General features: G+C 40.7%; 1 protein-coding gene across 1 annotated transcript in view; it reads left to right on the top strand.

Moving 5' to 3' along the window:
• The window catches only part of KIAA2026 (KIAA2026 ortholog), a 60,757-nt gene extending 46,083 nt beyond the window's left edge, over positions 1-14,674 (top strand). Inside the window, exons 6-8 of the mRNA XM_052700438.1 lie at positions 2,913-3,028; positions 6,406-6,593; positions 10,466-14,674. Of these exons, the coding sequence (XP_052556398.1) occupies positions 2,913-3,028; positions 6,406-6,593; positions 10,466-14,103 (3,942 nt within the window). The 3' untranslated portion in view covers positions 14,104-14,674. The remainder of the gene's footprint in view (positions 1-2,912; positions 3,029-6,405; positions 6,594-10,465) is intronic.
• Positions 14,675-15,107: the final 433 nt, after the last annotated feature.

Below are 15,107 nucleotides of genomic sequence, written 5' to 3' on the forward strand. Positions count from 1 at the left end.
TATTTGTCTAACTGTATGCTGGACCTTTTATCTAGTACAATATTGGAGAAAGAGTATCAAAAGTTTTTCTTAAATCAAAAAAGATTACATCAGCTGTCATCCCTTAGTCTGCTATGTGTGTAATCTTGTCATTAAAAGATATTAAGTTTGTTAAATAGAACTCTCCCTTCCACGAGCCTGTCTTGGCTATGACCAATAACTGCATTGTCTTTCAGGTGTTTTTCAGAAACTTCAGAATAATCTTCATAATTTTAACAGACACTGAAGTGAGACTGACAAACCTGCAGTTACCAGGGTCTTCTTTGTAATTCTACTTGAAAACTGTGACATTTGTCAGCTTCCAGTTTACTGGGACTTCTCTTACTGGGACTTCTCCAGATTGCCAAGATCATTGACAAGTGATTGAGGTCTTGTGGTGACATCGGCCAGCAATTTGAGGATCCTGGGATGAATTCCATTGTTCTCCATAGACTTGTATATATATATATGGTCAGAGCAGAAATTTCCAACAAATGCAGGGTTGACTGGGAGTTTATCATTACTGCAGTAATCTTCCTCTACCTAGAGCCCATCATCCGTGCCAAAGGCAGAGGTGAAAAATACATTAATTGTCCCTGCTTTATCTGTGTCCTTATTTATGAGATGACCGTCCTCATTGTGTAATAGACTGATGTTACGTCTGGTCCTCCAGTCTTTTTTTTGCTTACATATTTTAAATACCCTTTTTGTTTTGTCTTATAGTACCAGCCAACTTCAGCTCTCAGAGATGTTTGGCTGCACTGATTTTTTCCGTGCAGTGGCAAACAGCAGCTCTGTAGCTCACCTTATCACCTGATGTTACTTCCAGTGTCCATACATTTTCCTTTTCTGTCAGAGCTTGAGAAGAAAATTCCTGCTGAGTCAATCCAGACATTTATCTTACTTTAAATGACTTCTGATATTTGGAATTACCTACTGCCCTCTTAGAAGATGGTTGTTAAAAAGCAATTAGCACCGTTAAATCCCTGTACCTTCAGAAGCATATGTCCAGAGGACCTGGTTAACTAGTTCTTTAAGCAACCGTAGCCTACTCTCCCCATATCCAGCACCGAAATTTTGCTGGAAAAATTCAATCCTTTGTGTAATGAAGCTAAAGAATTATTGGGAAAAATTCTTAGGGAAGAGTATGGATTTAATACTGTTTAGAAAGGTGTTTGGCACTATTACAAATACTGTGTTTTCTTCTCTTGCATTTTCCCTAGTTAGGTGAATTACAACAGAAAATAGAATCATAGAATGTCACAGAATCATAAAACAGAAAAAGTCCCAAGCTGGAAGGGACCTCTTGGATGATAGAATCATGTGTTGGTCACTCTGAAAGTAATGCCTTCTGTTTATTTCCATGGAAACTACAACAGATAACAAAGAGCACAGTAACACTGTTTGAAAGAGAAAACTTTCAGCTATGAAACAGTCAAAACAGAGTCGCCACTATTAGCAAAGTGTTTTTACCAGTGATAAAATAAGAGCCTTCATGCCACAGTTGTAAAAATCTGCACGGCCATCTGAAACATGGCTTGTCTTTAACATTGCTGTCACTACTGCTGAAATGGACCATCCACCACCTCACTGTACTCACATCTACTGTTTGATCTCCACAAACATTCTCAGCAAATGTCAATGAATGTCAGTGGGTGGAATTTTTTCTGCGTGGAGGAATTGGATTCCACACCTCAGCTTCATACGCACTTCCATGTCAGACGTCATTTTGTCAGACTCTGTCCCTCTGCTGCATGAGTTGCACAGCTACAAAATGTAATGGAATATTGGTGGGATCATTCAACCTCTACTGCCATATCACCATCTGCCTCTAATGTGGTGGGCCAACAAAGCCAAACAGGAGACATTAATTTTGGAACAGCTCTCATAGGATGGCTTGGAATGGAAGAATCCCGCAGGAGTCATCAAGTCAACTCCTGGCTTCACATGGGACTACAGGGCTACCTGAAATGAGGCCATATTTCTTGCTGTCCAAATATTTCTTGAACTCCAGCAGCATGAGGCTGTGACCACTGCCATGGGCAGCTTGATCCATGCCCACCATTCTCTGGTGGACAACCTTTTCTAACCCCCACCTGACCCACCCCTCTCAGCTCTGTGCCATTCGCTGGGGTCCAGTCACTGTCGGAGAGCAGAACTCAGCACTGCCCCTCTGCTCCCCTCATGAGGAGCTATAGCTGCCACGAGGCCTCCTGTCAGCCTCCTCTGCTTTTGGCTGAACAAACCCAGGGTCCTCAGCTGATCCCCCTGCGTCTTGCAAAAATATATTTTTCCCTGAATATGTTTTATCCTCATTCAGCCTTTCCAGACTGATCAAACATGAGGATGGAAGATGGAAGATCATAAGAATACTGAATGAAATACAAAAATATAATGCAAAAACTGTTTTCTCCCTGAGAACTATAGTAAATTATTTTTGCAAGTAAAAATATAAATGATATCGTTTAAGTTAAATAAATTTATTTTAAGCTTTACTGTATAAATTTAATAATTGAAAATGTAATTATATGGTTGGCTTCCCCAACTGGAGTGGACAACTATACATGTCAGTTACCAACATAAGTAATTATAAATACGTAGCGTGTTTGTAGGGTTCTGTTTCAATTTTAATTTTAGCAGTAAAAAAATAAACATTGTTATTATATTATTTTTTAAGTAGGATGTTATCTCTCTGTAATACAGAAAATACAGAAATACTCTTTTGTCTTACATACACTAAGGGTAGAAAAAGCTGTGGAACTTATTAATGTTTTTTTTCAGGTTACTTTCTTTCAATACTGCATTAACATGTACCAGGATTATTGTAGGACTGATGCACAATAACAAGATTCAGATTTAATGCAATGATAAATAGATTATATTTATGTTTGCAGGGAAGATGGTACCACCGAAAACAAGCAGTAAAGGAATTGCATGGTACGTTGATACGACTGCTTAATGAACTGTTGCCATGGGAACCAAAGCTAATGAAAGCATTTCAGAGGAACAGGTAATCAGCTACTCTTTTTTTGTTAACAATGGTGCATGTAATAAAAACAGGACAAAATTCACCTTTTGAAAATAATATTAGTTGACCTCTCAAAGAAACTGAAGAGAAAACAGGGAGGCATAGTCAGTGCTTTGGTTCAAAGGTTTTTTTGTATTCCAGATCTAGTGTCTCTTAAGCAAAATTAAAGTTAACCCCAAATATTTTTTTCTCTAAAATGTTCTAAAATCCTTAATCATGCATAACTTGGTGGTTATAACACTATAAAGTAGGACTTGTATTGCTGTTTAATTGATACATCAGTGAATGAGGACTTACTGTGGCACTTTGTGTCTGACTACATACTGTCTTAACCTATCTAAATGAGTTGCTGATGAATTCTCTGCAAAGCAATTCAAAGCAATTATTAAAACATCTTTATAGAGCTGCAAGTTTAGAATTCATCTAGAATGAGATATAACTGAGAAATATCAGACAAGTAAGGAAAAGTGTTAGCAGCAGTTAAGATAGAAGTGTAGCATCTAAATTCTAAGCCCTGGGGAGACTTGATAGTGATTTTATATGGTCATTTTATCTTGAATTGTGGTGCCACTGTTGTCTGTTAGGTGTATAATTGTTGCTAAAATCACATATCTGTTTTATCACGTAGGCACTGAAAGAGTAGATAATGATTTAGAAGCGTGTGTCAAATGATAGGGAAAGTTGGGCTGCTGCTAGTATGTTAAATGTGAAGGAAACAACTTAAATAGTTACATGGTGCAGAACTAATTCTGAAAATGTAATAGGTATTACATGAGAAAAAAACCAAAGCAACACAGAGACAGTAAGAGTTGGTTCCTTAGTAGCTCAGTTCATAGGCATCACACATGAACGAAGATCCTTATTTGAAATCTAGGATGTTGTTAAACATTTTACTTTATATAATAGTCCAAAGTGCAAGTTTTGCTCTTTCCTATTCTTTTTGAGTTTCTATTCATTTTTCTTAGCTGTTCTTTTCTGCTTGTGTGTAACAATTCAGACTCCTTCAGAAATGTGTCAGGTGTATTATTAAAAGAATTCCATTTTCCAGAGTACGGGCTCTCTTTTATTCCCTCATGCAAATTATCCTTCAGGTAAATTCTATTATGGAATAGGTTTTGTTTATCAACTGTGGTGCTCAAGTGAGCGGCCACATAATGTGGAAGCAGAACTATCGTTTGTAAGGTGTATTCATAGGAGTACTGCATATGAGAAGGTCTGACCAGTTTTTATAAGTGATCTGGATGGCTGAAGTTTAGCATATGTATGTGCTGGTAGCTAAGGAAACATGCATTTCATGTAGAGAATTGTTTCTCAAATGAACTTAACTCATCTTCCTCAATGTGGTTTAGGCTGAAACCCAAATTTCTTCATCTAGCCTAGTCATTTCTGAGACAGAACTATTTGGACGGAGACATAGCATACTTTTGAAAAGCTTGAAAAACAATCTTTACAAATTGAGAGGAGAGGGAGATGGATAGGGGAAGGCTAATTCAGTGTCCTGTTTCATTATGCAGCTGCTAGGCAACAGTGTAGGACAAATGACAAGTGGTGAAAAAAGGTGTCCTGAAAGAGAGAACTCAACTGAATAAAGGTTGTTTATGCTAGTATAAGCAGCAGCACCATTACAACTCTAGCTGCAGTTGCACTGTGTCATCCAGTTAACTCTGCTAATTACATGACAGTCTTGGCCTTCTTGGTTGCTGAGGGCTGTGCAGAACTCCTTCCATCACTGCAAGACCTCCATGTGGATTAAAAGTTCGGAGTTCTACCTCTTCTTCTTTGTAGTCTTGAAATAGTAGAAGTACTCTTTATGACTGAAATCCATTTTTAAATTTTAATACAATAGTTGTTAACTTGGATCATTCTGTAGTTCCCTAGTGTACTTCTGCATCTAGACTTAAAGTTTGAAGTCCTAATGACAGAGCTGATGAAGTATCTCACCCTCACTACATCTTACATAATCTTCAAGGTTGTCTTATCAGTGAGAGTGTGAAAGCTGCGATATACTAATAGGTCTTTCTAGGTCATGTTACATGCCATGGGCCCAGAACCCCAATTTCAATTCATTCTGCAGCCTTTAACCTCTACCATAGGAATGCTAGTTTCCTGCTCAACTACAGCAGTGCCCCTGCTTGGCCATGGGTCTTGCTGATCTGGCCTGACTTCAGCCTGACCTCAGACCTGCGTCATCAACTTGGGCCTGCTCAACAATCACAGGACTAAGTAGCCATCACTGGATCCAGTCCTGACCAAAAACAGTGAATTGACTTCCCCAGCTTAACCTCAGACCCACCTCCTCACCAGAAACTTATCTGTAGATTTGAGCTCTTGATTGAAACCAACTACCATCTCCAGGACTGCCTTGTACCCTCACTTAGATGTAGTGGGATGATGTTTTGACTTGTGAGTTTTCTGCTCTATCAGCTGTAATACTCTGTTTAGCTCTTCCTCCCAACTCCCACCTCTTAGGGAGCAGCTAGACATTGCTGCACTCAATGCAAAGAATTGCAATTTTAACCCATAAAAATGGGTAAAATTAAGATCTTAATATCACAGAGACTGACTTTAGGTGCAAACAGGAGTCTAGATTCTCTTCCACACAGAATACTAATTGCTATCATCTCTTTATTCTTTTGCTGATTAATCCTCCTGGATATTGTGTTGGTTACCACCAGCTGAATCATGCAGTTCACTGTATTTGTACGCTAAAATATCCCTAGATCTCATCTAAACAATGGCGTAGAAGAAGGGACAATGGAAATACGCAGCAGTTTAGGAGTATCAAGATAAGTGTGCTATAAAGTGGATGTGTTTCTGAAGAGTGTTCAAGTGAGTAAAGCAGCTATGTAATTCCATCATATGTACATTCTTAGCGGAGTGTGAGCCTGTGAAAATGACAGTGGCAGCTGTTCAGTTGACCCAGAAAATAAAAGGTTGTCTTAAAGGAGCAAGTTACATTATGGTCCCATAGCCGAGCCAAAAGCATGATGCTTTCAAGAAAACAAGGTTTACCTAATTTGTCTAGTTGAAGCTGTTTTCAGAGGCAAGATTAGTCTTGTTGCATTTAATACTCAATATTCTTGTCACAGTGCAAGATGAATTAAGAAACAGAAAATAAATGCAGTTTAACAGTGATGGTCATATTTGACTCAGTCTTTTTTGCTTATTGTTTAAGGATTTAATGGCATACAATTCAATTTTGGCAAGGAAAGGGATGTTACTGTCACTTCACATTTTCTGGGTTTTAGAGACTTGCAGAGCTACCCTGAAAATTTCTTCTTCTGTGGCAGCAAATGCAATTAAGAGAATTTTAAAAGAGAGTAATATTTTTTTGTAAAGTTAGTTTTGTTACTTTCAAGGTCTAGATTGAAGAAGGACTACGATGAATTTAAAAGACATCCAGACCATGATAAATTTACCAGAGAATTGTGGAGTAATGATGAAAGTGAGGTTGATGCTGGCAAAGATTGTTTTGCAATAGTAAGCAGTAAATCTTCAGAGTCTGCAGAATATGTGGAAATTCCCAGAAAAGATCACCCAGACAATGGTAAGCATTTACTGGAATTTGATAGCCTGAACTTGATCCAGGAGCTGAATGAAATTGACTAAGGAGCTGAATTTTTCCATCTGGGCTTACATTATATTTTTTCCCTTAGCTACCATTGTGATAATACTGAAATATATTTTGATTTATGTCTGACAGGTGTGAAATAGGAGGGTGCAGACATGATCGAGATGAAAATTTTGTTTCGTGGAAAGTTACTATTTTATTGTTTAACTATTTATGTGATCACGTAATGTATCTGTTCAAAATTTACCTTTATGGTGGGATGACTCCAGCAGCCCACCCAGCCATTCTCTCACTCCCTGTTCTCAGTAAGACAGGGTAGAAGATAAGATGGGAGATCTTATGGATCAAACTAGAGAGAAGAATAGACTAAACATGTAGAAGATCAACCGATTTCCAGTTGGAGAAGGATGGTCAGAAACAAAGATAAAACCTTGACCATGTCCATCCCTAACTGAGCTTTTTTAATTCCCAGATACTCCTTCCCTGCACTGAATGGCACAATGGTGATGGAGAATGGCAGTTACAGTCAGTTCATAGTAGTTTGTCTTTCCTTGCTCCACCTTTATTCAGCTCTAGTACAGGTTGTTCTCATGGGCTGCAGCTCATTGAATTGCAGGATGGTCTGGGATTGAAGAGACTTACAAGCCCATGCAGTTCCAGCCCCAGTGCCTTGGCCAGGGTTGTCATCCACTAGATCAAGTTGCTTTAAGTCCCATCCAAACTGTCCTTGAAAACCTGCAGAGATGGACACCCACAACTTTTCTGGTTAACCAGGTCCTGGTACCTCACCACCCTCTCAGTAAAAAATTTCTTCCTAACATCTAACCTAAATCTTTCCTCTTAGAGTTTAAAACCATTCCACCTTGTCCTGTCAGTATCAGACTTTATAAGAAGTTGGTCACCCTCCTATTTCATAAGCACCCTTAAGTACTGGAAGGCTGCAGTGAATTCTCCCCAAGTCTCCTCCAGCCTGACTCCTCAATCTTTCTTCATAAGAGAGATGCTTCAACCTTTAGATCGCCTTCATGGCTCTCCTCTGGACCAACAGCTGTGGGCCCAGGCTTGGATGTGGTACTCTGAGTGGGACCTCACCAGAGCAGAACAGAATGGAACAATCACCTCTTTCACCCTGCTGACTACCCCTTTTTTAATGCAGCCTAGGATACAGTTGGCCTTCTAGGCAACAAGTGAACACCACTGGCTCATGTCAAGCTTTTCATCCACCAGAACTTCCAAGGTCTTCTCTGCAGGGCTGTCATCAAGGAGTTTTTTTCCCAGTCTTCAGTCATGTCTTGGATTGCCCCAACCTGAGGTCCACAACACCTTGCATTTGGCCATGTTGAACCTCGTTAGGTTCACTTTTCAAATTTGTCCAGGTCCCACTGGATAGCATCTCCTCCTATTGTATCAACTGCTCCACTCAGTCTCATCAGCAAACATGACTGAGGGTGCACTCAATTCCACTGTCAAGGTCATTAATACAGAAGAGCATTGGTCTCAAAGCAGACCTCTTGGGTACACCCCTTGTCACCAGCCTGGAAATAGAACTGTTGACCACAACCCTCTGGCTATGACCATCCAATTTCTTATCCACCGAAATTCCATCTTCCAAATCCATATCTTTCCAATTTAGAGATGAGAAGTTCTTCAAGAGCTGTTACCGTATGAGTCCACAGGTTACTATCTTTCGGAATAAGAATGTTCCAAAATCAGTCTTATTCTTCATGGGTCCCAAAACGTATGAGGAGCCTAATCCAGTGTGAGCACTCCATGGGCTGCTATCTCCTTCAGGCCATCTGAACCTGCTGCAGTGTGGAATCTTCCATGGACTGCATGGTCCCAGCTGTATTTGGCCCAGGGGCAGCTCTTACCTGTTCTCTATGAGGCCAGTCCTGCAGCTTCCCCACTACCAAAACCTTATTATGTGAAACTAGTACATCACTGAACTGGAAACAACAGTCGTCACCTCAGAGACTGCTCTTCACAGTTGTGGCAAATGCTCATTTGGTTGTTAGGAGCACATCTGCCTCCTCCAGCAACCCAACCCAGGAGTCACTTGTATTGGGCCACTGAAGCCAGTCCAGTTCACCCAGGGACTCCTGGTCTCTGGTCAGGCTGAGAGGTGCAACTACTAGTGTCCTGTTTGCAAGTTGAACCAGTGGCAAACTTGAGCATGCATCCCAGAGAGAGAGATGACTATGCACACAACAGTGACACAGCTGGTCATGCAGACTGCCACAGACAACTTTGTCAGGGACTCAGATAGAACATAAGCAGACATCTGCTTTTTAGTTGGTAGATGCTTACTGATGAAAACACATACATGATATGCTCTAGGTTAACAAATACACGTTTGCCGATTCCCTCAGTGCTGGCTTATCCCCCTCTGTCCACCTGCCTGAATCCTGGGTCCCTTTAGTCACCTCACGCTTTCCCCCTGCTCTCTAACTGGTCCAGCTTGATACTTGCTGCAAACGCTTAGCACTCATATACATTTGTTTTGCAGGTACTCTACACTTGTTAATTTCCCTGGATATACAGCACAAGCCTTTCACCCACCTGATACCATAGGCTGGACCTTAACCTCCTTCAGATCCAGCCTGAAGTTTGCTATGAATTAGCTGTGCATATCCCTGTGCACATCCTGTTTGGGGAAGATGAAGATGCTTGGGCCTTCTTTCACAGTGGCTGTTAGCAGCCACAGGGCTGTGATGTGTGGAGCAGTGTGGACCCCTAACTCACACCAGTTTCCTCAGTCATTGATTTTCAGGACACACACACCATTCCCAGCCCATTGGCCACACTTGCTCCAGTATCTGACACTGCAGGCTTAAGATATGTACACCAACAGTCTGACTCCAGTAGTTAGCCTCAAATCCACTCACATTGGTATTCTCAGTAGCTGGCACTCTGGGACAAATTCTGCAGGATCCTCTCTAGATCCATGTGTCTACGGCCCCTCCAGCTAGTTATGCTAGGAGCCCTGCTCCTCCAGTCAGTGGTGCCTACTGCCATGGTCTAAGATCTCATTCACAAATACATCTCACTGCTAGGTGTCAGTTTGTCCTTGCAGCATAGACACACACGGATGGGAGTGAGATTATACAAAGAGATAGTTACGAAAGGATTTAACAAAAAGATCTAAGAAGGTAGGACTGTCTGTGGCGATCAGACATAGCACTCAGTCAAATGAGAGTACGGGCCACATTTTAGACATGCTGATCTATTCACTTTCCTGCCCACCCTCACATCCCCTACTTTGTTCCCTATCGTTCCTATCAGCCCCCTCTCCAGAATGCTTCTTTCATGGACTTGTCCAGCTCAATTTCCTCACTCCAGCGTTATGTCCGTGATTTTACCAGTCGCAGAGTCCAGACTGGTCTCTCTCAAAGTGGCACTTTCTTGAGAGCCCAAGGGATCAGTGAGATTGTTTCTGGTCATTGTCCCTTTGTTTTGTTTGGTCTGTGTATATTTTATTTCTGGTTTTCTAGTTTTCCCTACCTGTCCCAACTGACCAGGTCCCCAGTCGGTTTCCTGGAAGAAACATTCTCACATTTTCACAGGTCTTCACCAATTAATACAAAGTTTAATTTTCCTCACTTTCTCCTGTGCTGGTCAGGTTGTGTCTCTGTATGTTATTCTTTACAGCTTCCTCCTTTTCTTGTTATCCTCATTTTGCACTGGAAAAAGTCCTTGACCAGATGCCTTTAAAGGAGCAGACAGTTATCCTGCCCCTATCCTTACACTTAAACTAGCATTTTGCCTTCAGTTAAACACTGTTAATTTGTTGTATAGAGATACCAGTTGCAAACTTGTAAAATGTGATTTCTGATTTAATATCCTTGCAGGTGAAATGAAGCTATTAGAGATGAATTTACCTGCTGGGAAAAGTAAACTTCTGAAAAAAGAATCAACTTCTAAAGAAATACACAGGACACTGCTCAAATCTGTTAAACGGCAGTCCAAGCAAAACAGTTGTCTGGATCAAAACACTAATGAGCTTTCACCAAGAAAGAAAGCTAAGCTGAGCACTAGTGAGGATGCAGTACAGAGTTCAGAAAGTAGCCTACAGACAGACAGTTGTTCGACTGATCTGAAGCAACTTGAAGAATCATCTCCAGAATCATTGTCTTTGGCAGATCCTGCAACATCAGTATCAAGCTTTCTGAAAGGGACCAAACCCATTCAGGCCTTGCTTGCCAAGAATATTGGGAACAAAGTGACCTTAACAAATCAACTGTCACCTCCACCAAGTGTAAATGTATCTACTTCTGAAAAGCCAGTTTTATCACCTGTTGAATCATCACTGATAAAACCAGCATTGCCATGTCAGACAAGTTCAAAGACTCCTTTACAGATGGTATACAAAATGCCAAATGGACACTGTGTACCAGTAGACCTTCACAACAGCTCCGTGAAAATTCAGATGCAACCTGTGGTTGACCCTAAAACTGGAGAAAAAGTCATGCAACAAATTCTTATCTTACCTAAGAATTTTCTTTTGCAGCAGAAAGAAGGAAAAGTCATGTCCAAGGATAGTAATTTGCTCCAGCAGAACTCTTCTGAGCTGCACTCTGCAGCTTTGCCGGAATTAACAAATGTCAGCGTATCTTTAACATCTGTCCTGGTAACAACACCTGCAAATGTTACCTCTCACTCAACAAGTACAATTTTTAACAAGAGTATTAGCAACGTGTCACAAGGGACTGGTTCCACCAGCAGTACACAAACGTTGCCTGCTACCACAAGTAACTTGGTATCACCAACAGTGAAGGGGTGCCAAACTGAACATGTCCGGCGTGGGACTGAAGTTTCAACTGCCACATTCCCTTTGTTTTTGTCTTCACCTAGTATTTCCTCAGCTGCTCAGTCTCTGATATCAGCAACAGCATTAAGTGCATCTACAAACACTGCTACTGCCTTTCATTGTCTTGCATCACAGCAAGCAACTGAATCCTTTGAAACTAGGCAAGAGTTGAAAACCGTGTGTATAAGAGAGTCACAATCTATTCTTGTCACAACACGAGGTGGAAACACAGGAATTGTTAAAGTACAGACAAACCCAGACCAAATTTCACCTACTAGTATATCTTCTAGTTCAGTTTTGACATATGCGTCTCAATTTAAGGCTTTTTTGGTGCCAAAAACCACAGCATTATCAACTTCTACGCTTCCACCTGTAGCAGCAGCCACATCTAGTCTCCCACATTTTGGACAATCATGTATTTCTGGATTTGCCCCCTCAGCAGGTTCGTCTTTTAACACTCAATCTTTCCCAGCTGATTTTAACAAGGCAATGGATAAAAGTATCAAATTCACATTACAGCAGCCAACTATTGGAAGCACTTTGGGTCAAGTAGGAGAGAACACCTGCCAGGTGTCCTGTCCTTCTTCATCCTGCATTTCATCAGCTAGTAGCTCAATATCTGCAACTCCAAACAGTCCCATTAGAGTGACTAGCACTGGACAAAACAACACAGTTGTAACTGCAAATTCTTCTGTACAGCAGCAGTGTGATACTAAAACTAAAACAAATTCTGTTATTCAATCGGAGTCTAGTTCAGTAATAAATGGAGATTTTATCAGTGGTACTCCAGTACAGAAACTTACTTTAGTCACAAATCCACCTATTTTATCCCCCTGTGGTGCATCAGGAGTCAGTGTTATACCATCTCTAGCATCTACTGGTGTTAGTGCTCAGAAGTTAGTTTTCATTAACACACCAATTCCCAATGGACCTTCAGCCACTAGCCTTGTAGCAGAGTCTCTGAAACATAACCTTCCTTCTATAAGCAAAACCTTTGTTAGCACCACAGAGCAACCGCAATTGGTTCTGATCCCATCTACAAAGGGAGCACCAATAAGAATAAATTCATCACCAACCATTGCTCAGGTAAAAGATGTGAAAATCGGACTAAATATCGGTCAAACCATTGTAAATACTAAAGGTAATGCACAGCAGACTCCACCAGTTAATATATTGCACTCTGCGATTTCTAAAGGAGAAGACAAAAAAAACATAGGCTTGGCTTTATCGTTGACAAGTACTAGTAGTTTTGTTCCCGTGTGTTCAAGTTTTATGAGTCAGAGTGCTGTGTCAATTAATGAATCTCTGTGTATTGCAGCAAAGGCTACGAATTCTTTTTCAGTTCCAACAGCAAATGCATGTCCAGAGTCTGTTTCAGTAGCACCAAGTGGGACTTCTGGGACACGGCCTACTGTCTTGAGTGGTGGAGGTGATCCCTCAAGAGTAAGGCCAGTTCTGGGTAATCGGCTGTGTACAGCAACCATTGGGAATACTGTAGGTATATCAACTGTGAAAACAGGACATCTTGCTTCATCTGTGCTAATTTCAACAACTCAGCCAATGGTATCTTCTCAGAACTTAACATCTGCCTTGCCGTTTCCAGTCATTAGCTTGTCTGGATCTGTAGCCACCCCACGGAAAATGTTACATACAGTTCCTCAGTTGGCAGCAGTTCCAGCTCCTTCTCCGATACCAAAAAGCCAGCTGCCCACACTGATGCAGTTTCAGTCATCTGGAGTTACAGTTGCTGGGCCAAGTAATGCAGGTACTCAGAAACCTCAAAGTTTGTTGACCCCTGCCTCACCAAACACAGGCAAAGTCGTTAGTTTCCCAAGTTTCTCATCACTGCAATGCCAGCAGGTGCCTCCCAGTCTAGAGAAACAAAATCCTGCCCACACTGTTGCTTCTACCGTTCAGATGTGTGCAGCTTCACCAGCTATAACAAGCAAGACAGGAGGTCAACTGAACGAACCTTGCATTCAACAGAAGATAGTCATCAACACTTGTATGCCTTTGGCACCTGGAACTCAGATAATGATTAATGGTACTTGCTTTGTTGTTCCACCACAAGGCCTTGGAGCTGGCAGCCATGTCCTTCTTCTCTCTTATAACACAAAACAGACTCCTCCTTTAAACATTAACCATGGCTCAGAGGCTCAAGGTGTACCAGCGGTTAATCCAATGACCTCAAAAATCATTCTAGCACCGAGTAATTCACTAAGTTGGCAAACATCACAACGACTTTTGAAAAACTCTACAAAAATTGTGAACTCTTTTGGGTCTGCAGATGCACTACCCATTGTACATGCAACACCACAGATACTTAGCACTCCATCTAGCTCGTGTACTCCGCTACCTGCAGCAACTCTGTCTGTGTCTTCAGTGATAAAATCTCCTGCTAATGTTCCAACTACATCCTCTGTGGTTTCCGCTGTTCATCCTTCAAACTCTCACTTACCCAGCAACACTTCAGTGTTTCAATTGGACACTTCTATCAAAAAACTGTTGGTCAGTCCAGAAGGAGCCATTCTGAATGCTATAAATACTCCAGCATCAAAAGTTTCTTCGCTGTCTTCATCACTGCCTCCTGTTGTTGTGTCCACAAGCAGAATTTCTACCGCTGCCTTCCCTATATCTCAGTCATCTTGCCTTGATAAGCCTGATAACGCTGCATCCTGAATTTAGAGCAAATGAGCCACTTTGAAATTGTGGCACATTCTTTTGACTCTGGAAGTTACAAGTGTTGAATGATTTCTTACATTGTTTGAAACAGTTGATTTGCTCAAAAGTACTTAAGATTACACTTTCCAGTTTACCTATGGGGATAAGAAATAAAAATATATTTAGTTTGTCGGAGAGTTGTTTAGTAAAAAGGTCAGAAATGACCAATGAGTTCATTAAACAGTTTTGAAAAATCTAGCTTTTTGCACATATTCCATCTTACAATATGGACTTTTTGGCAGTGTGTCTATGACAGTGTGTGTCTCCTTTTTATTTGTCAAATTTATTTTTGATTTGTTTCTGTAAAAAAATATTTATGCATTGTTAAAATGCAGTCTATCGTATAGAACTGTAAATATTCATGAATTCCTAACAATCTGTACTAAACTATATGTACAAAGAACTATGCTGTCTTATTTATGTTTTGTTTACATAATGTATAGTTTTTTAAGTATTTTAGTAACTTTGGACCAGTGTACTGTTTAGCAACAATGCAAAGAATCTGCATATAATAAATCAAGTTGCTGTACTCTGTGGTGTTGCGTGTATCTGTTACGATGGCAGAATACATATATATACACATCAGAATGCAGGGTTTTTTTAATATAGTCAAATGAAATTAGTATCTTCTGCTTCTCAACATGGCTTACATTTCACATGATAGGCTCAGAGTTGGAGAGAGGACATTCTTATTGAATCCTTCTGACACAGAGAGGGGTAACTTCTGGTTAATTGCCTGACATCTTCTACGAAAGGGTAAGACTGGAAATGGTTTCCCAAACACCATTCTAAATCACACTGATTGCTGTTCAGGACTACCATATTTTGTCATAAAGCTTTTAGCTATCTTGAAAATTCATTACTGTCTTTCTTTTGCAGGTATATGCATTTCCATGTGTGTGGTAACAGTAACAAGGTGGCTCTATAACCTCCTATATAGTGAGATTGTGAGATTAAGCTAT

The sequence above is a fragment of the Tympanuchus pallidicinctus genome, unplaced genomic scaffold (assembly GCF_026119805.1).
Source record: "Tympanuchus pallidicinctus isolate F22 unplaced genomic scaffold, pur_lepc_1.0 scaffold4, whole genome shotgun sequence".
NCBI classification, from domain to species: domain Eukaryota; kingdom Metazoa; phylum Chordata; class Aves; order Galliformes; family Phasianidae; genus Tympanuchus; species Tympanuchus pallidicinctus.